General features: G+C 34.4%; 1 protein-coding gene across 1 annotated transcript; it reads right to left on the reverse strand.

The window, feature by feature from the left end:
* Nucleotides 1-782: 782 nt before the first annotated feature.
* On the reverse strand, nt 783-27,290 carry LOC149085012 (vesicular integral-membrane protein VIP36-like). Its single transcript, XM_089232767.1, has 9 exons — nt 26,812-27,290; nt 17,518-17,633; nt 15,789-15,903; nt 8,292-8,374; nt 6,350-6,511; nt 4,003-4,117; nt 2,836-2,891; nt 1,894-1,951; nt 783-1,574 (listed from the first exon to the last, which is right to left on the reverse strand). Exons 1-9 carry the CDS (start codon nt 26,939-26,941, stop codon nt 1,426-1,428), a joined length of 984 nt encoding a protein of 327 aa, XP_089088893.1. The 5' UTR covers nt 26,942-27,290; the 3' UTR covers nt 783-1,425.

Raw genomic sequence — 27,290 nt, forward strand, 5'->3', positions numbered from 1 at the left:
CCAGCATATAATCAATGCCCGAGTGGTAAGATGCTCATCTGCCATAAAGATTGCCATCAAGGTACATGGGTTTGAATCCAGCCAAAAGAACATCAGAAAAAGTTCTTTACCCATCGAGCCTGGGGCGACCACCAATAGATGGCACCTTTATTTCCCACCAAAACTCCACTATTTGGAAATTGCCATATGGCAATATATGACTGGAGTTGGTGTGTAGTAAAGTAGCATATAATCAGAGGGTTATTGCCAAGATAGTAGAGATTATTAAGTGATGATCAAGAATTGTTTTATTTGATTAGAAGATATGTAATGAGAAACTACAGATTTTTATAGACTACGAAACTGGTATGGTATGTTACTCGTTAGAGGTTGTCACAATTTTATACCTAAAATTTGTTATTCCTAGTCTTGAAAATAAAATCTGTTCAACGTGATGGTTTGATGACAATGCACCTGGTCTGCAACTCTCAATCTCAACACAAGGATGAAAGTTGTTTTTTTTACATCCAAACACAAACAACTTATTTCTTTCAACAAACCAAGGTGTTATCAAAACTTTCAAAGCATTTGACATGATTTTCATTTGCACTGACATTAGGAAATGCAACTTTCTTAAAGGACCTAGATTGAACTCATAAGACAAGTTAAATTTTGTGACATCAAAGCCAAGTACCATAATGGTACTGTAAACCCATAGTGAGAAGGAAAAAAAAGATACATTTTTTTATATGTTTGGCTATAAATTTTCAAACATGACTAGCAAAAATTTCACCCTGTAAAAATCCAACAAAAATGTTTTATTACAATTTATGATTATCAAGCTGATAGAAAATATGGAATTTCTTAGGGATTTCAGCTTCCACAACAGAAATTTTTTTTTACAAAAGTTGGCAACAACTTGATTCACAAAGTCACAACCACAGTGAAAAATCACGTATCACAATACACCTAAACAGCAGCTGGTACATTTCCATAAAGCAGCAAAAACACAACTGATAATCTTACTTCAGTTAACAAAGATCTATATATATATAATACAATTTTCTTGAACAAAGGAAATCATACAATATGATGGAGGATTTCCAAAAAGTACTTATTTATTTTGGCATGTATAAGTATTACACAGCTGCCAACCTATGAGAATTAAATTTAAGTAACTCAGCAATTAAAAAAAAATTAATTTAGATATGGCAAGTATTTCACACTTGATTTCATCAAGTGCCCAAGATCAATCTTAACTGGATGAAAATATTCAATTGCTTTAAATACATTATAAAATTGTTTAAAAAAATCTAATCGAACAATTTTGATTTTGAGTATTTGGATATTTCTGAGTTATTTGGATATTTATCAGTTGGCAGCTATGATATTATGGATTTCATGACCAATTACAATAATGAGCATGACTGAGAAATAAATAAAGTTCTAATATAGTCTTTTTCGTGTGCATTCTTGCCTTCTTTGAAATACCATCACACCACCTATGATGCATACACAGAGTCCAAGAAGTCCACAGACACAAATCAAAAATAATTTGGTGCCAGACATGGGTGGAGGAGGATCTTCAACATGATCTAAAGAAAGATTTAAAAAAAGTGAGAATCTGTCAAAAACTCACTGGCTTAGCATAAAAAATTAAACTCTGTCATAAGAGTTGGAAACATAATGAGGAAAACTGAAAAGCACAGCAATCAATAACTAAGAAGCATTTATATTTAATAGCATATGCAAGTTTAACAAATGTGAATTGGGTAGGTCAAAAAATGATATAATTAATATTGAATTCAATAGTAAATTCAAGTCTATATTTGAGAGTAATGAATATGGTAAATCAAACTTACTATTTGTAAGCATTAAAAAAAAGCAAATGAATTACAAAAAAAAAAAATTTACCTCGCGGAGGAGCAAAAAATGAAGCAGCCGGTGATATTTTTGTCCAATCTTCTTCATTCTACAAAAATAAAAGTATGCAAAAACTATTTTAATAACTCAAATTATGAACAACAAAAAATATCACAAAAAAATTCAACCAACACCTCTTAAAAAAGGCAGTTTTATTATAAGGAGAAATGGAAATTTCTCAAATAAAAAACTTTTTCAAATTCTTTAGGACTGAAAATGTTTTTTATTTAGATTTTGCTCTATGCCAACCTTGATACAATTGTGATGTCATCGCCGACACGTACCGTAAGGTGGAAGTCACAGTCCCCCATAGACTTTCAAAGCTTGGGTGGCGTGTTTGGTATGTCCATCAAGAGATATTTGAGCTGTTACGCAGTTCATTTTCAATGTCCAATATGTGGTGTTGTGATTAAAGTCTGTCCAAAACACCACTCAACAACTACCTTTTGGGATACTAGGTCTCACAACCATAATTATTGGTAAAAGTTTATTTGTGGTCAAACTTATCTGTTGCAAGCTTGCTTCTATATATAGAGCGTGTGTTAAGAAAAAAAGAATAATCTACTTCCCCAAAGCAACTAGTTAACTATAATTCAAAATAAATGCAAATATAGCAATGTTAATGCAAAGAAATTTTTTGTGCAAGGTTTTTCCCATGAATAGAAGTTAAACTGGCAATTCAAGCTTGATAAAATAATTTTATAAATTTTGTTAAATCTTTGCAAATTTTTTGAAAAATCACATAAAAGTGGCGTAAATATAATTTTTTCACTTGTAAAATGTCATATTAGTTCTTTAGTAGCCAAGTTTTTCATTCTCTCTCTCAGCTTTTTATAACTAAAATTAATTAAATTAAGTTTGTTAAACACCATAATTAAAAAACGTAGAAAATTCCAACTTCAGTCATGCACAAAATTGTGAGATAGCACTTACTTTCTCTTCAACTGCTTCCAATTCAAAAAGTTTCAATGATATTACATCATGATTATCTGAAAGACCAAGAAAAGAAGAAAACTATTTAAAAATTCAAGTTATAAACCTACATAACTATTGAACATTTTATATATTTCAAGCTTTACCCCGAAAATCAAACCAAATCCGAATTCTATAACATGTTTTAAGAAATATTAGTAACTGGGCTATATGCACATCTTCTCAAACTAACTACAGTGCATACAGGTCGATAGAAACTTCATTGTTCACCTTTAAAAAAAAAGCATAAAAAAGCCAGGGAGTACGAGTTTTACCTCCTGCTTTTTCCCAACTTTTCTCCATTTTTTTAATTTGAATACCTCGGTGATTATAGCACTTAGAAAAGTGGTTTTTTTGCCTTAGGAGAGATAGGGCAACAACTTAAAGTGGGTTTTCGAGCACAGGATATCCATATGAAAAGTAAATTTTTGAAGTGAATAAGTCTTTAAATAATCTGACGATACTGGGAGTATTTGCAAAAAGTTGCATGACAAAACTCTTATGCTCATATCTCAGGAAGTACCCAATGCTAGTCAAGAAGTAATGGTATTGTCAGATGCACATTGAAAAAGGTGCATTCAATTGAGATATATCACTCCGGTTTCAATATCTCTTCCCATCTGGGCACAAGGCCAGCTGTCCTGATTCATGAAAAATTGTTTTCTGCTATGTATCGAGCAGTTCACAATGAAAATAGCCAACATTGGTATCGTTTGTTGTTAACTATTCCAAAGGCAAATAATGAAGCAATAGCCAATGATAATGAAGTAATTTCAATATGTCAGTACCTACCACACGATTCAAGGCACAAAAAATGTATTCACTGCAAAACTTGTGACGTGTCTATGAAACATGCCACCCAATTTTTTTTATTTTAACAACTATACAACCCATTGCAATATGAATCACTTGTCTGAGGTCTACACGTTACTTTGATACTTTTCTAATTGGAAGTATGAATCTAGGATCAATATTTCCCCCAGTAATTTGCAGTGCATGCTGTTAGCTATGCAACCCTGTATATCTAAGAATTTTCAGGTAAATTAATGTTTTAAATATAATATAACTGATCCAATGAGAAGACTAACCCTTAACTAAGTTATATCAACTACATAAGAATTTGCTTACCTGAAAGATCACCTGTTGTCGAAGATACTCCAAAATAATATCCTGTAGGTAATCTTACCCCTTTAACAATGAAACATTCTTTCCAAGCATTCTTACCTTCTATATCTGTGGACACCTACATAATAAATTTTATTTAAGCAAAATAGATACAATGAAAGACAATCATTCTTTTAGCTGGATATTTTTAAAATGAAAATCGTGTCATCATCGGGGGGGGGGGGGGGACAACAAGAGCATGCGTTTAGCTCTTCAAACACACTATACCATAACTCGACACGGTTTCTCTACTACCTTTTTTAAATATCGGGATCACACTGGCGAGCTTCCAATCGTGTGGGACAATACCCTCAGCAATTTATCAATCATTGTTTACCTCTGTAAATCTGTGCAAAACTGGCCCCAGCAATTCATTAGCACATTCCCTAAGGACCCTAGGAAAAATATCTGGTTCTGATGGTTTGCTTGCATATACATTTTTTAGAAATTTTAGGACTTCCACTTGAATATCGTTGAGGGCTTTATCACCCCATGACACATCTGTACTTCAGATAGCCTATTACCTTCTTGATTAAAAATGGAGGTGAAAAAGTCATTGAAAGCACTTGTGGGGAATCGGCCAAAGCCATCCCAGGAGAGAAGGTCGTCAAGGATACATAGTTTGTTTTGGAACGTGCTGATGAATGGCCATGCTTGCTGTTGAGAGAGGAAAGTTTTTTAGATTAATTTACTATGTAGTCCTGCCATATACATTTTAAATAAGTTATTTTTATAAAAGAAATTTTTTATAAAAATAAACCAACTATGTATCCTTAACAACCTTCTCTCCTTGAACAGTTTTGACTGATTTCCCACACTACACATGCCTACATTGCTCTCTACCCTAGATCCTTCTATTGAGAGCCCGAACTGTCCCCTTGCATCCATGATTGACATACTTGAAAAATTATTTTTTGTCAGCGCAAATGTTATCTGGCTATGTTATATCAACTTATATCGAATGTTATCTGCCAATATTATCTTATACCAATTTATCTATTACACTGTTTTCCTTCTCCTTTTTCTAACATGCGGTTAGGACAAGGTTACCATATTTATTGCCGATTCATCAGAGATCTGAATTTTTTGCCAATAGCTCGTAAGCAAAGAGAAATTTGTTAATTGCAATAATACCCAATTGTCTGGAGAAAATATGTTGTAAAAACTGTGTATGTTTTTCCCCCTTTTTTTACTCAAAATAAAGTGTTCCACACTCTGCCACGAAGCTGGGCTGGAAGAGATCTCGGCAATGGAAGTGGCAAAGTTCTGTCGTTCGTTCGTTCATTCATTCCCCAGTACGCGAAGGAATTAAAATGACACTCCCATCTATTGTTGAACAAACATTTTTGCGCTTCCACTATGTAGCAGAACGTGGTGGACAACATATTGAACATTTCTTGTGTAAGTCGTAGTTGTTTGCTTAATGACTTCATTTATGTGATGCTTACATGAATTATGAAATCATGTGATGCTAATTAAATTGTCATTTTGCTCAGACTGGCTACCATTTCCATTCTGCTAGCAAATTTTCCACAGGTTAGATGAGTACAGCACCATATATTTTACATTCTTGCATATTTCTTTTTCCTTCGACCAACTTCATTTGCCATTGCTTCAGGAATATTTATGCAAATTTTGAAGTCTGACCAGTGATTCTTATTTTAAAGTATTTTGAAATCAGAACTTGTTATATTCACTTTGTATATCAAATCATCACTGACAAATCTGCATTAATTATGCTTCATTAAACACTTTTTGTATTTTTACTTAGTTTTTATCAATTTTTGCAAAATAGCATCCTAAATATATTGAAAGTAACTGAAGAAAACACATCTAATCTATAGTATGGTTGTAATAACATTATCAACCATACGCTAGTCTCATTACCATAAAGGGTTAATAAACATTTTAATTCTTAGAACTTTGAATGATTTTTCAGAAATATAATTGTTTTAATGTAAATGCTAGTTAAACCCACACACACAAAAAAAATGCTTTAAACCAAGAAAACCCTAGTTTTTGATTAAAAAAAAAATTACTAACCCTGGAATGTGATTAGCAAATCAATACTTTCAAAAGATTTCTATAAATGATTTAAAAAATAATTCATGTGTAACAATCTAGGACATTTAAATTATATAAATGTGTGAAAGGTAAAACTACAGCAACTGGCTTTTTTTAGTGTTCTTTTTTTTCCCTTTACCCAGACTTTATCATTGTTAACATCAAGTATTGGATTTATATACTGTATATTTTATAGACTTATACATTTTATTTCACAAACAGCAGCATCTACAAAGAATTTTCTTACTGTCAAAGTTTCCTGTTCATATCGAATTGATACATGAGTTTCATGTGGTGCATTCCTAAACTTAGCATCACATCCAGCAAGTTCTGTATGAGTCCCATCTCTGTCATGATCATAATGAAGAGTGCCGTTATTCACCATTGCTGAAACGTATGGATGACCATGCTAAAAAAATAAAGTAATATATATATAATTTGATAGATTTTACATTTAAAAATAATCGCAAAAAATGAAAAGGAACAGTAAGAAATTATTTAGCTGGGAAATTTGCTAAGTTCATCATTTATAAGATGTTAGAGCAATTTCGGGGTTAATGGCTACAGTGGAAAAAACAATGGAAAAACAAGGATGCAAATAAAATACAAGGCCACAGCAGGCAAAATGCCCAACGAGGTGGCTGAGAAAAAGATGCCTATAACAAATATGGATGTCATATTTCTAAAATACAGCAACACAATTAAAAATGCAATTACAAAAATTATAAACAATATATAAGGTACATGATAAAATATTATACAATGCCCATAAAATGTATTTATGGTTGTCTTATTCTAAGTATGGACAGCTTCTAGATTTACCCCAACATGTTTATCGTATTTCTTTTTGAACATGTCAATTGTGTTAGAATTTACTACCTCTGGGGGTAAGCTATTCCATTTATTAACCACCCCATTATAGAAAAATTCCGTGACACCACAGCCTAGAATTATCCCTTACCAATCGATAGTGGTGTCCCCTTGTCAAACAGTCGATTGACATCATATTAATAATTCATGGTCCATCCTATCCATCCTGTTGAAAGTTTTGAACACTTTGATCATATCCTCCAGACACCTGCGTTCTTCCAATATGTAAACATCTTCTAAAAATGAAGTCACTCTTCATAACTCAAGCCTTGTGTGCCAATGAGGACACACGTAGCTCTTCTCTGCACCACTTCAACCAAGTCGGTCTCTCCAAAACCTTACAGCATATTCCAGTCCAAAACGAACTAAGCCTTGGAAAAGCAGAAGAATGACATCAGGAGAACATGAAGAGACCTTTTTGAAAATGAAACCAAGCATTCTATTTGCTTTTTTTGACCATTGCTGAACAATGTTCAGAAAACCTATAAGCAGCTCCTCAATGAGAATTCCCAAATTGGTGACCCTAGTTGCATCCTGGATAGTGACACTATTCAACTCTCGGAAGAGAAACATGGGTCGTTTAAACCAATAGTTACAATCAATAAGTTAATACAAGATTAATAATTAATTTCATGGTTTATTTATAACTCTTTTACTTCCATTCTACTCAAATTGAATGCGGGTTTGTTTCTTTAATTTAGATGTAAAAAAATTAAAGACAATAATTGTCAGCACACGATATAATTTTAATGAAAACAGCCCAGGGGCCAATTGAGTTTGACACCTCCGAATTTGAGGAGGATGAACTGCTTCAGATCTATCCATCAACTCTAAATAATATCTTCAGGAATTATAAAATAGTGTGATTGATGAAAGTCAAGCCCTTTGTTTTCGAGTTAATCAGGATGACAGGACAGAATAATCCTGATAAAACCAGAAATTCCAAACAGAGAGATGCAAGAGAACTATTTTGAAATAATTCATTCACCAATATATTTTATTTTGCTTAGAGGTGCAAAGTTTTAATTATCTTTATAATCCTAGAGAAACTCCTATATCACCCATGGAAAATTCAAGTCACTGAACCAATAATCACATAAAAAAGGACACCTGTACTGAATTTTGTCAATCATCAAGTTTTGCACGATAGTGTAATATATAGTGGGTATGTCGAACAATTCAAGTTTAGTACATCGTGTAATTTTTCTGGATTTATTTTTTTTAATGGTGTATTTTTACATAGTTATTTGCTGAGCAGATATGTTATAAAATAATGTTCACTAAATTTAAAAGGTTATCGACACAAAATGCCAACTTACGTTATGTGGTCCATTCTGATTTGCATAGGTATCTAGAAAAACTCCTAGACCATGGAAATAATCTTTACTGCCAAATACATCACCTAAAACAAATTGTCTCCCAATAAAAATTGTATAAAACTTTCTCTGAATTTACAATAAAATATCATGGTTTTAACGATGTAAAATATTATTAAAAAACATTTAAATCAAGAGCATTTTTACTATTATATTTAGAACGAAAAACATTATTCAATACTGATTGATCCTATTTGCATCACAGCTCAAAATCAGATACACTCAGCTCACTCCTGCTGATCGCAGAAACATTCATCTACAGCAAAACTAGTTTTTATATACCAATACAATACTGACTTTGGCAAGATTAGGCAAAGAACAAAGCAAGCTATAATTTATGAAATTATTTGAATTAGTTGACCCTTGTCACAAATTGTAACTGTAAATTATTTTTCTTTACCTCCAGACCCATTGGTGCAAAAAGGCACCATCAGTACAAGCAGATCATTCTGCTTTCAGTGATAAGGAATGATCACCATTTTGAAAACAAAAAGGACAATAAAAATTTATAGAATATTCCATTTGTGGATGCAAATTTGTTAGTTAGCACATTAATTGCCAAGTCAATTGTATTTAATATCCAGACATGCCAACATTGGCATGAAGATTCTTAATAGTGATGAATGTTGGGCTTTGTCATGGGAGGGGAGGGGACCCCTGGAACAACACATTACCAGTGTGTCGTCTCACTGAATCGGTAGACGTGCGTGCACTGATTATGGCGGCTCGCTGGAACAGCTCGAAGATTGTTCATTTTCTCTCGTAAACGAGAAAGGAACTCGTGCAAGTTACACGATGACACTTGCTGTTTGGAGCAAAAGAAATTCCTCTGGCAAGCGAAGAGTAGTCCCGTAAACGAGTTCCGCCACAGAACTGCCGATATTCTCTGGTAGACTTGAGCCAGGGCTCCCACTCAAAAATGAGAAAAAGTAGAAAAACAAAGGACTAAAAAGTAGGATGGGGGAGGGTAATCCCCTTAGACAACATAATCATAGCATAATGGAAAAAAATTCCTAAAAAATTTTTTTAATTAACTTTTTTTTCCCTAACACTATTTCAGTCAAGCCAAAACAAAATGACAAATAACTTGCTTACAAAACCAATTTTTGGCCAAAACAGTGCACTAGCAACCACAGATAATTCTTTGCTGTCTCTCCTCATATATATTACATTCTTTTTTGGGGTCTTCCAAAGTGAAGAGCTTGTCAACTCTCTTCGACAAGGCACAGTAAATTTTGAAGACGTAAGTTTTTTAAGAATGACACACTTTCGAGACCACTTTCAAAAGCAAAATGCAAAATGTGTAAATTACAAGATCCGACGTAAATAAGGCAAGACGAACCAGATAGTTTTACTGTGTTGTTCATCATTTTCTGAATTTTACTGTTTTGTTCACATTTTACTGTTCAATGCCAGTGTAATCATTTTTGACAAATGAAGCACTTCCATTTCTAGCTCTTTGCTGAGCATTGTAAATATTGTTTATGCCTCTTCATGCCTTAAAAATACAGAAGACAACTGAAACTGAATGCTATTGGGTAGCATCAGAATCACCAAACCTAGAATAGGCCTATGTATGCAACTGCTTTCAAATGCAAACTGTTGTTTCACCTATTTGCACTATAATTTTGAATGCGAAAGTTACTGTCCAAGACCATGAAGTAATAAATACAAAATTATTTTTCCATCCAGACAGAAGTTTTTAATGACCACTATACTTGTTGAACCCTGAAACTAAGCAAATGAAAAATTTATCAATCAAATGGTCCACATACACTCCCCCCCCCCCCCTCTTTGCAAATTACCTTAAAAATTATACAATTTCTGCTTTGGCAGAATCCTTAATTGCATTCTCCAACATTTGTAATATTCGGCAATATATCAATAATTTCCTGCTCAATTAAAATCAATTACACAAATTTTGTCGATAGAATTTGGTAGAAAAGTAGGACAAAAACTAGAAAGTAGGACATTTTACCAAAAAGTAGGAAAAGTAGGACGAGTGGGAGCCCTGCTTGAGCGTAATCCCAAAAGGACCAATGGAATTGTCTTGACCCATCTTTCGGTAGCATGGCAACGAATAGATGACTTGAGATTTCAATGAAACCGCTCTACCATTCCATTTGCAGCAGGATGGTAAGCAGTTGTGCGCCTTTTTTCGATGCTGAGCAGTTTTGGCTGATCAACCGAGACTCAAACTGGGCTCCCTGATCGGACACGACCGCCTGTGGGCAGCCGAATCTGGATATCCAACCTGTGACGAAGGCACTGGCCACAGTTTCTGCTGTCTGGTCAGCGATCGGGAGAACCTCTGGCCAGCTTGTCCATGCATGTCAGGCAATAACGGCAGCCTTGTGAAGTTGGCAATGGACCGACCAAATCGATGTGCACTATCTGGAATCTTTAGTCCACCAGAGGAAAATTTCCAACTGGGGCACGCGTGTGTTGCTGGATTTTTGACACTAAATACATGAACGTGTCCAAGTGGCACAATCTTTTTAAGTCCTTTCCACACAAATTTCTGCATCATGAGATGAACTGTAGCACGTACTCCTGGATGGGAGAGTCTATGCACCGCATCGCACGCCATTCGTCGAAATACTGCTGGAACATATGGCCTAACTACGCCAGTAGATACGTCACATGCAACCGAAATGTTTGTAGGTGAAAAAATCAGGTCTTTAATCTCGAGACCAGAGTTGGGACCACGCAACACCCCCAATTCCTGATCGTTAATTTGCTCTTTTGCGAGCTGTTCATAATTAATTTCATTAGGAAAATAAATACTTGAAATTCGCGAAATGGAATCCGCTACAACATTTTCATTACCAGATATATAACGTATATCTGTTGTAAATTGCCCTAAATATTCAAGGTGTCTTTGCTGTCATGGAGAACATTTCTCCAATCTCTGTTGGAAAGCAAATGTTAGGGATTTTTGATCCGTGAATATTGCGAAATTCCTGCCTTCTAAGAAATAACGAAAATGTCGCACAGCAGAATAGGCAGCAAGCAATTCACAATCATAAGCATTATATTTTGCTCCTGCAGGTGTTAGTTTACGGGAAAAATATGCTAGAGGTTGCACATTTTTATCCACTACCTGCTGTAAAACTGCGCCAACAGAGATAGAAGAAGCGTCAACCATTAGTGAAATTTCTGCATCAACTACCGGGTAAGCCAACAATGTAGATGTCGCTAAAGATTCCTTACACTTTTGAAAAGCGTTAAGAGCTGCATCTGTCCAATTAATTACAGTTTTATCATTTTTCTTTTTAGCTTTTACGAATTGATACAGCGGAATTCGAATTTCTGTGGCTTTTTGTATAAATCTGTGATAAAAATTTAGAACCGCCAAAAATCGACGTAATTCTTTGACAGTGTCGGGTTTTGGAAAATTAACGATAGCTGAAACTTTTTCGGGTAACAGTGACAAACCCGATGCTTTGACCAAATAACCAAAAAATGGTAATTCGTTAGCACCAAAAGTGCATTTGTCAACATTTATGACTAACCCATACTGTTTCAGTCATTGAAAAACTGTACAAAGATTTTCGCGATGAATTTTTTCATTTTCAGATGCTACCAATATATCATCCAAATATGGAAAGCAGTAGTCGAGTCCGCGTAAAACTTCATGTATAAACCTTTGAAATGTATTTGCAGCGTTACACAACCCAAAAGGCATATATTTAAATTCAAACACCCCAAAGGGTGTAACAACTGCTGATTTTTGGACATCTAATTCCTCGACAGGTATCTGATTATAGGTGCGAAAAAGATCTATTTTTGAAAAAATATTTTTACCAAATAGATTATGTCATGTATAGATTAAATCATGTACATGTGGTATCGGATAACGATCCAGAATTGTCACCGCATTTAACCAGCGATAATCACCACAAACGGGCCATGAATTATCTTTTTTCGGGACCAGGTGAATGGGGCTGGCCCACGGACTATTCCAGGGGACACAAATGCCCTCTTGAAGCATACGGTCAAATTCCTGTCGAACAATTTTAAGTTTCTCCGGCGACAATCTACGTGGCTTCGAGAAAACTGGGGGACTGGTAGTTTGAATGCAATGAGTGGTATTGTGCAGTACGGGTGTTCGAGACAAGTTCGAATTTACTATCTAAGGAAATTCCAAAAGTAATTTATGAATTTCACAATCATTAGAAACAAAACTTAAGCCGATCGAAGGACCAGACACAGTTCTAGCCCTGATACTGGGTGAAGTTAATTGATCGATCAGGCGTCGATTTCTTATGTCTACTAATAATTCAAATTTACTCAACATTATCCGTCATTATCCAACATTATCATTTACTCAACATTACTCAAGTCCAACATTATCCGTCGCCACGAGTGTTGGACGATTTAGTTTTCAGACTCGAAGTTACATGGTTTGCGGCATTTAGTGGCTTTATCACCAAAGCGAAAATGATACCAGCAAGTTTCAAATTTTCTAGACCTACTTCTGCTTCTGGATTGCGATATCCTGTCTCTCGATGTCGATCGCATCATATTTCGTACTCGTTCATTCAACGTTGAGATTTCTTGACGCAACAAGGTGATCTTGGATTGATCATCAACGTGCGCGATTGTTGTGGATACAGCCGAAACTTCGACGATTTTATCAGCCAGAGCCAGTTTGTCAAGCGGGTTGGCTGAAACGCTCAAAATTTGCTGAACAGAAACCGGAAGTCTCTGTAGCCATAGAGCACATATCGCATCATCTTTGAAATTTGAATTAGCAAGCTCCTTCATCTCGCGCAACAGATGACTGGGTTTTTTGTCACCCAAGTCTAACTCTTGCAACAACATGTGAAGTCTAGTGGTCTCCGATTCTGAAAATTGACCAATAATTCTAGCTTTCAGAGCATCATATTTCTGAGTACTTGGAGGATTTCTCAACAAGTCACTCACATGCAAAAGAATATCTGAGCTTGAAGCTGAGATAACCGAATGATATTTTGTTTCATCTGCGACTATACCCAAAATAATAAATTGTGACTCGATATGGTGAAACTATAAATCTGGATTGGCTTTCCAAAATGTCGGAGGCCTAAAAGCTACTCAAGCCAACTCGGTACCTCTCGACTGGGGTCTCGTTTGATTTTCAGTTGATTTGTTCATCGCGACCCTCCACACAAACACAATACCACTTGATGCAATACGAAAAACGGGGGGGGGGGGGGGAAATGTTATACCTCAAAAATAAAAGGTGTGGCACGCTCCGTACTCCAGAATCAAGAATATGACGAGTAGAGCCTTTCGTCTGTCACCACCAATAATTCAGTCCATTGTTGAAACGATGAATTTCTTTTGAACGATGAGTACATCATACATCACTTGGATTAGACTCGCGCCCTTGGTCACCAAAAGGGAAGTCTGACTCCAGATCAGAAGGTTGCGTGTTCGAATCACGCCCGGGTCACCAAATTAAGCAGTCACGAGCTGCTTGGAATTTATTTTTTGTTCAGCACTACGGAATAAAATCCCAGCGATACATTGACACTTAAATATTTATTTTTAGAAATACAACATGATTAAATTCTGAAACTTGCGTGCGCGTAAACTAAAAATTAGAACAGGCAAAACGGAAGCAGGAGTGAGTATTACACAGCTATATATACTCTTGGTGGCTGACGTCATATGTCGCACAAAGTGTTGCCTTTGTATTAAAGAGTACAAAGTAATGTAGAGAATATATTACATATTCCTATATAGGCATGCCTGGAAGGCTAAATTTGATCACCGATCCTTTCCAAGTCCAAGTTTGTCTTCTCTCGAACTCTCTCACATGCATATATGAATTTATCAATAAGGGAAAGATTGAAGCGATTTCAAAAAAAGACCCCAATTTTTTTTTCAAAACAAAAAGAGGATATTATACAATTTGAAGAAAAAATGATTTCTGTAACAGGGCCGTAACTAAGAGTTTTGCTGCCCGGGGCAAACATTATTTTGCCGCCACCCCCCCCCCCCACACCCACACACAAAACTTCAAAATTTGATAATTTTATAATAGTGTTCTTTGTTCCCATCTGAAATTGCACAACCCAGGGCAACAATTGCCTGCCCCCTCTAGTTCCGGCCCTGTCTATAGTATTGAGAGATCTCCCATAGTTCCATAAGCATAGTTGAGTGCGACCATCTGTAGAAACTACAAACAATCCGTAGCAGATGGCAACTCGGAATATCTGATAACTTGGGGCTTCATTGAAGGATAGCTGTATATACAGAATGAGCATAAAATAAGTTGAACAATTCTGCTGCTGCAACTGACAGTTGGATTAATAACAAAATTCATACACATGACTGTGCTTGACCCTTTAAGGCTGGATGCACACTAGTTAGACACGAGAAGACAAGACAGCTTTAGACAAACTTAGTCATTTTTGTTCACATTGATTTGTATGACAAAACATCTCAATCAAAATTAGTTTTAAACATATTTATTGAGGAATCATCTTTCTACGAATTCCAGCATATAATTTTTCAAAAGTAGCATCATTAGTTTACTTAAAATTTAATTTTTACAAATATCACGTCTTGGATGATTCAGCAGGTAAAAGATGTATGTGCTCAACGGTTTTGCAAGAACAAAAAGCATGAAATTGCTAAATAGATGGCGCCTTCACAATCAGCTATCATATACAGAAAACCAAATTTCAAAGACCACACAATTCACTATCAGATGTTTCAGTGAGTCATTTGATATTGCTCAACATGTCCTGTTCTAAACTTGTGACATTTAAAAATGACAATGTATGCTCAACTGCTAGCTGTAGACAATCACTCATTTTGCATATGCGCAGAACAGTACTACCTTTTAGTTCCCTAGTGTCGTGAATGTCCAATTCTTCATGAAGCATGATACAGTGAAACCCAGCTACAATGATACTCAATATGATGATAAATCCCTATACAACATTTCTTCAAGGATTATTTTGAAATGCCTTAGTCTATTGTTAAACTACTACACCTCCTGATTAAACGATAATCCTGTGACAGCTGTATTTTTTTCTTGGTCCGCAGAGTGTCGTTATATCAAGGGTTCATTGTATAATACTCTATCATGAATGAAATGGTGACAAAAAGGAATAAAATATAAGTACATGCACCATCCAGTATGAAAGAAGTGAAATCATGATGCTGTCTTTGTTGCGGCTCTATAGTACCACTAAGTTCTGGAGCATCTCCCAATATCTAGCTGCAGTCACAGAACATGTCTAGAACTTTTAGAAGTAATTTTTTTTTAAAAAAATAGGGTCCCAAAAGGATGAATGCGAATATAAGTAGACACTTTATTATCCCCAAATATTTCTTGTGTGGATCCAATTAATAATAAAAATTACATATGCACAATGTAATATGAAAAAAATTGACTTCTTACAATTTTAAAAAATATCCACTTGATATATAATCACTTACCAGTAACTGATGGTTCTTTTGCATACCATATAGCCATTCCATCACCATAAAGGTCTTTCCCTTTGCCATAAATTTTGAAGTGAACTTGAAATTCCCAGTTATGTACTGAGCATGGCTGCAAAAATTTTACATTTTAATAAGGCATAAAAAATGTGTACACTTTTCACATGTTTTGATTCTTGATTCCGAGGGAGAAAAACATTTTTTGCATGCACATATATGCCTAGTAAATAAAACAGCCATGTTAAAATGACATGCATCAATAAATTTATAAGTTTTTTTAACTTCTTCAATCTACTCTAATTTTCATGGTAATATGTAAATGATTGACTATATTTAAATGCCAGAAATAATATCAACACCTGAATAGACCTATTATTATGAGAAGAGAGAGAGAGAAAACCAGTGTATTTTACCCATAAAATCAGAACCTCCTTATTCATCTTATTGTCCCCTTTTTCTCAGAAAAAAGGTTTTCCCAATGCTCTTCTCTTTCTACTAAGTCAACCCATCTGTAGCTTCTACCACCACCTGGTTCATTCCAGCACCCACCCACTTTGCAAAATGCATCATTAGCCTAAATAGAGACCTATTATTTTTCTTTAATCACTACTCACTTTTTTACACAATTTTCCAATCCATTAAAACTAAATATTCTATGCCCATAATTCTGATGCAGTGCTTGAAAAGTACTAGGATACCACAGACACTATAAAATTGGTATTGGTGCCTAAAACATTTTCTAGGTGCAATTATTAAATTGAAGCCTTGATCTACATCTACTTGTTCTTACTAGCTTAGATTGTTGGGTAATAAAATAAATACGTCAGACTTGAGCATTCCTTTTTTTTTCCTGCCCACATACAAACCGGTTGCGATCACACGGCCACATCAGCTTTCTACCATACTAATTTCTAGAGATACAGCGCAAGTCTCTTTGATGTGGCATCTGTAACTCGATCCACCCAAGTTGGACATTCATCAATTACATGTTACTTCGCTCGCAATAAAATATTTTGTGACATCTGCATACATTGATGGGAAATCAAGGCCAATGCACTGCATGCAGATGTAGACAAGGCATTAGAAAATTTTTCAGAATTTATGTTAGCGTGTCCACCAACACATAAGGGTGTCAATAAGGAGTGAAAACAAAAGGAAAAAATTAGACTGCTTTTTCCAGGAATAAAACTTTTGGCTACAAAAAAATTTGGCTGTCACCTATATTTTTTATTGATTTGTCAAGCCCTGTTCTAATATGCAAAATACCACCAAATGTCATTTACATGAAATTGATGTGATCACATTTTAATGATAGTTTGAAATATACATCAGAGTAAACATGAAAATCAATTAGCAATTAAAATATTATAAATTAATTAATAGGCCTACAGTCAATGTTCAATATAACGACCCCCCCCCCCTTTTCATCCCGTAGAAAATGGACATTATACTGGGAGGGTCATTATATCAAAAGTAAAACATATATGATAGCCGTTCTATGAAAACATTTGGGACTTATACCAATCATTGTAATGGAAGGGGCTGTTATAATAAGTGTCGACTGTATCATTAGTTTGCTGTCAATTGAATTTAGTAACTTTTAACATTATGATTTCAGAACTTTCTGCTGTAATTTTTCCAAATACCAATCATTTTAATTTAGAAAAAAAAAATGGTAGAATGGTGTTTTCATAAAAAAAAAATAGTAAGGAAAAACACAACTTACAACACTATTCCATAAAGCTCCACTTTTGCTTTGAAGATCAGGTGTTAGCCGAATGTAATTGTTGGTAACCATTGTACTTCCAGAAAAATCCCAATATGGAATGCTGATACCTGATGCTATAATATATCACAAAATGTAATTAACATATTTCAAACAATTAACATAATGGAATTCATATATAGTCTGCAGTACAAGTTTATGTATCCTTCATAGTGGGCTATTGCTTTCCATTGTTGGACAAACGTCATCTGTAGATAATCAACATACAACTATACAGGATGGTTCAAAACACTAGGAAAAAACTTGTACGAAGCAATAGAGTAAATCTAAATTAGCCGTATTCATAACAGGAAAATATGGCTGGAAATGTCACCCAAAGATAATAGAAACGATTCCTCACCTTTCAGTGACATTTCTAGTTTGCTCACTTACCTGTCTTTTTTTTTTTTTTTTACCAGCTTAGCTAGGTTTAATCACTTCCACTACTACATATTCTAATCTTAATAACCCTAGGCATTCATTATAGCTGAAAACTAATAAAATCATTAAAAATGCCTTATGGATGGTCTGGATTTTATTAGTCCATCAAAGTACACAAGATGACCTTGAAGCATCAAAACAGTACTATTTTAAAAAGATCTGTCCAGTAAGTAAGTATAGTATATTATATATAGTTAAGTATTTTTTGGACCGTTCACAAAATAATTTAACAAAACCTTACATTTTAAATTTAATATCCTTCATATAAAATTAATATCTGGATTGTTTTTCTTCCCACAAAATTATGTATAATTTTCACAAAACTGAAGAACATTGCAATAAAAACAGGATCCTACAAAAAACAACGGCTGGACAGACTAGATTTGAAGATTATGCCACAACACTACAAAAGCTAGTGAGAAAAAATATGCACAAATAATAACAAGAAAAATTTTAACCATTTTTAATACTTCAAAAACACTTGAATGGTAGACTTTTACAGATATTATATATTTCCAGAAAGAAAAACCCCACTCAGCTCTTATTCATGGGTGGAGATACAGAGATGCTCCTCCCCCAGCGTCAATAATGGAGTTGACTGATCTAATGTATATGCATATATATAAATTAAAACAATCATTATCGTGCCTCCCCCCAGGCTATTCAAATCCATCTCCACTTGAAAAACTTATTTGCTCATTCATTATATTTCGCATTTTGCCTATGGCTAATATGGTCAATTAATACCAGATACCTCTAGATGAGTGGTTCCTAACCTTTCATGCTTTGAATATCCTCTTCCCATTAATCCCTAAAGAATAATATACCACAAACTGTGACATTTATTACATAGGCCCTGTAGAGATACGAGAATGAGAATATTTCCCCTGGATGTAAAAATTGGAGAATAATCTAGAATATTCATTTTTCTTTTAAATAATTAAAACTAATTTTGCTTATATTATAAAATATAATTCAGTTTTTATTATAGGAAACATTTAAAACAAAGCAGTTTTTGACATAATCACCTAATCATTTTTATTTTGAGAACATTCTTGGTCTAGGTTTTTGTGAGATTTTAAAAACCTTTAAAGATTAAAAAATTTCTTTTTAAAATTAGATAAATTTTCAGCCATAAGTTCAAAGCAGAAAATAAAGTCAAAATTGATTGACACAGAGAGCTATTCTTATAATCACCTTCATTTTAAGAAGATACAGAACTGTTATTTTCTTTAATGTACAAAGGCTCACACTTAAAAATTTATCACTCTTATTTCTTGTTCTTGGCAAGTTGTGCAATTCAACACACCATATTGGTTTCATTTTCTTTCTTTTAAAGTCTAATGTTCGGGTTACAAACTTCAGTTTTCCCCATCTTCTTGGTGGGGGGGGGGGAGAGGGGAAGAGACAGAATATTCCCTACAAAAACTACTAAGATGCTGGAAAAAAGTTTAAGGACAATTGAAATATCACAATACCTCAAAAACCTATGGATGTAAACATATGAAAATTTTAGAGTGATTAACTCCAAGTAGATAAATTTATTTATAAAATTTACCAGTGAAAAAAAAATTTATGAGTGCTGCATGGTTTCAGAAAATAATTATTGAATTTATAGTAAAGGTCAGAACCTACAAAAAAGTATAAGGACACTGGAAAATTATGCAAAAAATAATTTTAATAACCAATAAAATTACCCTTTTTCCCCATACTCTTTATTACTCTGGATGTCATCAATTTAGATGAGTCATAAAAAAACTTGCTCTGGGATCTTCTAATCCTGTTGGATTGCTAAGATATAACCATGTTTATTTTCATACTGTGTACCATTTCTATACACTTCTTGTGCCAAAATGCCCCACAAGTTTTCTACAGCATTCAGATCAGGACTTCTAGATGGCCAGTCAATGAGTTCCACTGAATTGACTTCAAACAAAGATTTTGTAGACTTTGAAACATGTACAGAAGCATTGTCCTATTGAAACAAATACTGCATTGAAGTTATAAGAGGTGCCTCAGACAGTATATTTTCTGTCAGAAAAAATGTCTTGATATGCCTGAGTTGATTTTGCAGTTTATGAATGTGATTGGAGTTGTTCCTTGACATGCAAAACCTCCCCAAACCATCAATGATCCACATCAGCGTTTCAAAAATATGGCTCTGTCAGAGCATAGGTCATGCCAGTAATATTTAAAACCATCAGATCCACACAAATTAAACTTCTGCTCATCACAGTAAACAACATTTCACTTAGCACCAAAACATATATGCTTTTTGGCGAATTAAAACTGGCTTTTGAAGGTGCTGTTTTGTACGAGGTTGTACTTCAGTTTTGCATACTAAACATTTGAGTTTTTTACATCACATTGAGCACAGTTTGATGTATGCAAGGCAAGTTGTATTTCTTCTGAATTATATGGAAAGATTTTTTTCCACATAAAAACTGACTTTTTGATGAATGGTAAGAGAAAGAAATCTTGTGCAAGCTTTCAGTCCATAATGTTAACCCGTTCCGGTTTGAGGCCGTTCTCGTTTTTTATTTCATTGCGTTGTGTTGTGTATATATAAAGTATAACCAAGGCAAATTTTACACAAAATAGTCATGCACAAGATGCTGGAAATTAATTAGTTTATTTACACTGTAGTTAATTGAATTAATGCCAGTTGCAGTTTCATATTACCATTCTTACTAAACATTAATACATACCTCATTCAAAAATAATTAACAAATTCTTCGGTTGGCCCCCAAAAACAATTAAATACGAAAACCTACACTATAAGTCACATGTGGGAGAGAGAATATAATCCATGCATCACTCACCATGTTCATTGAGAGATCCCTCTCCACTTAGTACATCATAGCAGCATTGCATCTTGAGCCCCGATTTCCCGAGCTTCACACATTCCGGTCCTGATATTTGTATGACCACTTCATTCTACTTCTCTTCTGTTACTTTCCTTTTCTCTAACTCCTGTATCCAGAGATTTTCTTTTGCCATTTAAGATTTCATTACGGATGTCCCAGTCCCTTGGAAAACTCCACCCATTTAATTTGATTTGATATTTTACCCATCATCTCTCAAGTTTCTATTCGTTTCCTAAAGGTTTATTCATAAGATTGGCCATTGCCAATCCATCCCTAATTTCTTTGTCCATGTGACTCTTCATTCAGGACCCCGAGAACCCCCAGTGGCCATTGACTAACCTTTAACCATCTCAATCTTTCTCTTTCATCGAGGCTTCCCATGACTAACGTACTCGCCATTTTAGATCCTCTGTTATACTTTAATTGCACCAATTAAATAAAGGGATTCTATTTCTACTTAAATAGTCGTCACCTATTCCCAATCTTGAAATTTTTCTTTCATTTGTTGGTCCCCTTTATTTTTATGATTCACTGCTTTTTCTCCAAGACAACGTTTTTTTTTAAAAATTAAATAAAAATTATCAGATGGAGCAATACTTGAAAAAAGCTTGTCATAAAGCTGATATCTAATTTCTGCAATCTCATTGATTGTTTCTGAAGCTGAATTGCATTGTTGCTGTACGTTAAATCAGTTTTTTTTCCAGGAAATTTCAATACTTTGGGCAGGCTACATAAAATCATTGGAAGAGCAGTTGAAAGCTATCAGTGTCTCAGCCTCATTCATCATCGATCCCATTCCCAACTCTTCTCAATCATCTCTCATCTTTGCATCCTTTCACATTCTTCATTTTTTTAACTACAAATACAAATGCCAAAACAGACAAAATACCCAATGAAGTGGCTGAAAAAAGATGCCCATAAAAAATATAGATGTCGAATACAAATCTAAACTATATCAAAAATACAGCAACCCAATAAGAGCAATAAAAACCCAATAACTATAACAAAATATAAATATAAGCCCATAAAAAATTATGAGATACTCTCATCTAAGTATGGATAGCTCTTCTCGATTTATCCCAATGTTTGTTATATATCTTTTTGAACGTGCCAACTGTTTTAGAATTCAGGAACCCCTGGAGGTAAGCTATTCCATTTATTCACAACTCTATCAAAGAGAAACTCCATGTGACAGCACAACCTAGAATTATCCCTTACCAATCGATACTGGTGTCCTCTTGTCGAAGCAGTTGATTGATGATGTATAATAACTCATGGTCCATTTTATCCATCCTGTTGAAAATTTTAGACACTTCAATTATATCCCGACATCTGCACTCTTCCAATGTAAACACATTTTCAAAAAAGTCTCTCTTCATAGCTTAAGCCCTTTGTGCCATCAAGAGCATGCATGAATCGTCTCTGCACTCCCATAGACCAAGTCTACATCCCTCTGTAAGTAGTCTCCAAAACCTGACGGCATACTCCAGTCCAAGACAAACTAAGCCCCGGATCAATTTAGGAGAACGAAAATACCTTCTTGAGAATGAAATCTAGCTTTCTATTTGATATTTTTACCACTGCTGAGCAATGTTCAGAAAATCTAAGCCGCTCATCAATAAGAATACCCGGATCGGTGATCCCAGTTGCATCCGGAATAATACCTCCATTCAACTCGTAAGTGAAACGTTGGTTGTTCGAACCAAAATGAGCAGCAATGCACTTGTCTATGCTAAAAGACATGCTTTATTTATTTGCCTTCGCTGCAATCCTGTTTAGGTTGTTTGGGAGCAACTCTCTATTGCTTTGATTCAAGACTACCCCCACAGTGCTAACACCACAAAAATATGACATATCAGAAAAAAAAGTGGAAGCATCTATATTTCTTAAAATGTTAAATACAGTTAATAGGTATAAAAAAATAAAACAAGTTTATTTTTTTTAATGATTAATATTTGTGAAATATCTATCAATGTTTGGAAAACTTCAAATTTGATCAAAACTGCACATTCATTTGGTGTTTAATTTTCAAAAAACCCAATATTGTATAAATTTATTTTTTTTTGTTTCAATGATTTTTTAAGGGTAAATTTTATTGAATTGTTTAATAAAGGATTTTAACAAATCCTCAAATAGATCTTTGTAGTAGAGATGTGAGGTGAGAAGAATATTCTCGGAGAACGAGAATATATTCTGAGAATATTCTCCTGGATGTAAAAATTGGAGAGTAATCAAGAATATTCATTTTTCTTTTAAATAATTTAAATTTTTTTTCAAATTTTGTTTATATTGTGAAATATAAATTAGTTTTCATTGCCTGAAACATTTACAACAAAACAATTTTTGGTATAATCCCCCCCCCCCCAATGGCAACTTTTAGTTTGAGAATATGAGGTCATGATGAGAAGTTTTAAAAGTTTGGTTATAAAGATTTTAGAAACCTTTAGATTAAAATCTTAAAAAATGATTTTAAAATTTGATAAATTTTCAGCAATAAGTTCACAACAAGAAATTAAATCAAAGTTGATTGATAAAGGAAGCTATTCTTATATAATCACCTTCATTCTAAGATACAGAACTGTTTTCTTCAATGCACATACACTTAAATTCTGTATCACTCACATTTCTTTAAAAGTTGTTCAATTAAGCCCTGTTGGTTTGATTTTCTTGCTTTCAAACGTTAATATTGTGGTTTGTAAACTTCAATATACCCATCTTCTTGACGAGAAGAGACGGGAACAGAGAATATTCTCTCAAAGGACTACTATTACTAAACTACTAAATTACTAGAGAATATTCTTATCAAAAATAATTATTATTCTCAAGTTATTTATCGAGATTATTTATTATAATACATGTTATTACATATATTCTTGATAATACTATCTGGAAAGATTTCAGTAACTGGAGAATATTCTTTAGAAGGACTATTATTAATAACTTCAGAATAATTCTTATTTTCTATCGGAATATTCCCCAGTAATTTATGAAAGTAGTCCTTCCAGAGAATATTCTCAAGGATATTATATATAACTATATTATAAATAACAGGAGAATATTCTCATCAAGAACTTATAAGAATATTCTGAAGTTATTTATAATAGTAGTCCTAGCAGAGAATATTCTCCTGGATGGGAATATTCTACGAAAGATTATTCTTGAGAATTTTACATCTCTACCCATGCACATGTGCCAGTGGGCGGGCCTGTCACTTATGGGGGGTCTTTTCACACTCTCTCGGGGGGGGGGGTATTTTGATCTTGAGCATGAACCTATTTATGTGGTCCGTTGTCTCCTTCCGTTTAGCAAGAATTCCTCGGAAATATGGGATGGCAAAGTGGCGTAGGACATAACCTTCAAGTTTGTTGAAGAATATTTATGCCATGAATGTTTGTTGACCTGGAAATGAAAACTACCTTGATAAACGAGCTGAAAATCAATCGATGTTGGAAATAGCGGAAGCTATGAAATATTTAGTCAACGTGCTCCCAGAAGTTAAAAAAATTGAATATTTCCTCTCCCCAAATTTTTGACTCGTCTACCTCTATGATTTTACCTACACCATCTATTTTCTCCGATTTGATTGAGAATTATCTCGATTATGAATATGAATATCTCGATTATTATGCCAGTCAGCTAAAGTGCCAGAAGGAAAGAAATACTCTTCTGCTATTCTAGCAGTGCTTTGACCTCGCACCATCTCAAAGGAAAGCAGAAATATCTCAGATAGGTTCAATTTACCGCACCCGAACCAAGAGACGTGCCTGAACGACTTCTTGGCTCTACATTTGCTGTCCATGCAGATCCAAACGAAACCATCTGAACATATGGTTCGTTCAGAATGGCGAACTCATGGGTCACCCGCATGAGTTTGCATTTTAAGCGACACATTACTGATTTAATCAGTCCGGTTTGACACAAAAACTCTAAAAACAGGGGCTTATCTGGACACAGGTAAGTTTGATAGAATATTATTTCCCACTCCCTCACCCCAAAGCAGAATGTGCCGAAATGTGCAACGTACGTCACAGAACAACCAGTGCTGTTGCAGAACAATCTGGAAGAATTTTAAGAATAGTGTAGAAAAACGCTATTATGTATATGCAAATTTTTACCGCAGAACATTTTCAGTCAGCTGAGGGCTCGTTGCAGAACATCGCAAAACATTCTGCTTTGGGGCTCCCTTGTTACCTAAGGTTGGCCTGCCATTGGAAAATTTTAAACCTAGGTCCTTATTGTAAATGATATCCTGGAAGTTCTTCACGACGCTTAACACAGAAATCATAACAAATAATTAGATAATAAAAAATAAATTGGTACAAATACACCTAACCTGACCTGTTGATGAGAGAACGAATTAATCCAAAAGACGCAAAAAAAACGACTAGCACCCACGAACTAAAACAGCAAAATGGCTATTTCAAATGACACGGTTGTAACAAAGAAAAAAAACTAGGGCCACCTGGCATCCTGGATAAAAGAAAGTTCTAGAACAAACACAGCAACCCAGCGTCATTATGACGGCCTTGGCGAATTATCGTAAAAGAAAATCACCAACTTGGAGTGGACAGTATATCGAAGCTGTTCCAAGAAAAGCATCTATATTAAATTTAAAAAATAAAATTTCGAATGATTTTAATGTTTAATAAGCCTTAGATTTTCCTACAAATGCTCTCATTGACAGATTTTTCCCGTGAATTTGTGAAATTTTCATAAATTAGCTACATTAATGGTAGTGAGCTCCGCAATCTCTTGTTTTAAGTTTCAATTTCCTGGGGATATAAAATAATGGCGAAGTGGTCCGAAGAAACCACAATGAAGTTCACTGAGGAATATTTAACACATGAATGTCTCTGGAACTACTGGGACGGACTATAAAAATAAGTAGACAAAACAAGATGTGATGTTGAAAATAGTAGGAAAAATGAAATTCCAGGGTTTTGGTATAAAAGAAGTTTGAAGATAAAAAGCATCTGTTCCACATACTCCCAAGAACTAAAAAAAATGAAAGAATCGAGAGTATCAGGTACTGGTGCAGAGGAGATGACCAGCTCCTCTCCCGTAATCTTTTCAGCTTATATAATTCATATCCTCTTTAACTTCGATTAAAATATCATATAATATAGCACTGAGATCACAATATTCGTTAGTTCTACGGGATCATCTTCATCCATTGTTGCTAAAGCTATGAGCTATAAAAGAAAAACCTCTCTGACTGACATATATAAAAAATTACTATTATTATTTTCCAACGAGTTGTGTGTCTCTCTCTCTCCCTCTGTTGATTTGAGTAGACTGTAGCGTGCATGTGCCAGTTGCGCTTGGCTCCATGAAAATTATCCAATGAGCATCTACTCAATCACTTATCGTGTGGACACTTTTTGAGCAATCAGTAACTTAAAATTTAGTTTACTTAATCACTTGACGTGTGTAAAATGGGCCTTAAATCTTCTGCAGTACACAGAATAAATGTCTGCTTTCATATATGTATTTATTTTTTTTTTTTTAAGTAGATAGTCTGGTATATTTTTTGATTAAATAGGCATTGTGGGCATAGCTTCCTATTATCAAATGAGCATTCACTACTTGATTACTAATATTAGGACAGATTTTAAGGCACTTTGATTTGAAATTTAGTTAGCTACAAAATCCCTTAATTCATGTAAACGAGCCTTAAATGTAAGCAAATCTGACATGGAAAACAAGGTGTATGTAACAGAGCGGGGAATATTTTTTCTACTACGAATAATTTGTCAGTATTCAGTGTTTGACTTTCGATCCCTGCTGATTGAATAACGTGCATATGTTGAAAAAGTCACGGGCTCAAACACCGGTAACAACTGAAAATACGCGTCTGCGATATGAAATATATTGAAGTCATGCATCAATACGTATGAAACAATCACCATAGCAAACAATAAATCATTGAAATAAAAGTCATACTAACACTGATACGGTTTTATAAGAGAATGTTCTCGTTTCAGATAATCCCTAGTATTCCACTGTCCTCCACAGACATTATATATTTGAAAAGTTACTAAGCTAAAATGGTAAAGAAATAACATAAAAGAATCCATTTTAAAGTGTCCGAGTGCTTCTTACAAGTGTTAGAAGAAGTTCCAATAATAAGGAAGACTTTAAAATTATAGATGAAAAATATACTGCCTCACGCACAACACCAAACGTTTATTTTGTAATGATGATGATGATGCTGTTATCGAATAAAGAAAAATTCAGCCGGCATATTTATTTCAAAGTAAAAGCTTTTAGTGATGTCACTACAAACGCTCATGTTTCAAAGTACGTTGTATCATTATTACTATACGTCCCGATTTTCTATCAAGAACATTTCCATGCAATCAAACCTCGGTTTGCGAACTTAATTCGTTCCTGCCCAAGTAGTCGCCTGCGTAGGCGGAGATGGAC

This window comes from Pholcus phalangioides, unplaced genomic scaffold, assembly GCF_987345545.1.
Source record: "Pholcus phalangioides strain wild (caught in Gottingen) unplaced genomic scaffold, Ppha-v1.0 ptg000007l_1, whole genome shotgun sequence".
Classification (NCBI taxonomy): domain Eukaryota; kingdom Metazoa; phylum Arthropoda; class Arachnida; order Araneae; family Pholcidae; genus Pholcus; species Pholcus phalangioides.

Coding starts and splice junctions, on each gene's coding strand:
- LOC149085012 (XM_089232767.1), bottom strand. CDS start 26,941: ATGGATTCTTTTATGTTATTTCTTTACCATTTTAGCTTAGTAACTTTT. Junction 8,375..15,788: donor AAAAGAACCATCAGTTACTG/GTAAGTGATTAT, acceptor AATTTGTTTTAG/GTGATGTATTTGGCAGTAAA. Junction 4,118..6,349: donor ATGAACAGGAAACTTTGACA/GTAAGAAAATTC, acceptor TTTATTATGTAG/GTGTCCACAGATATAGAAGG.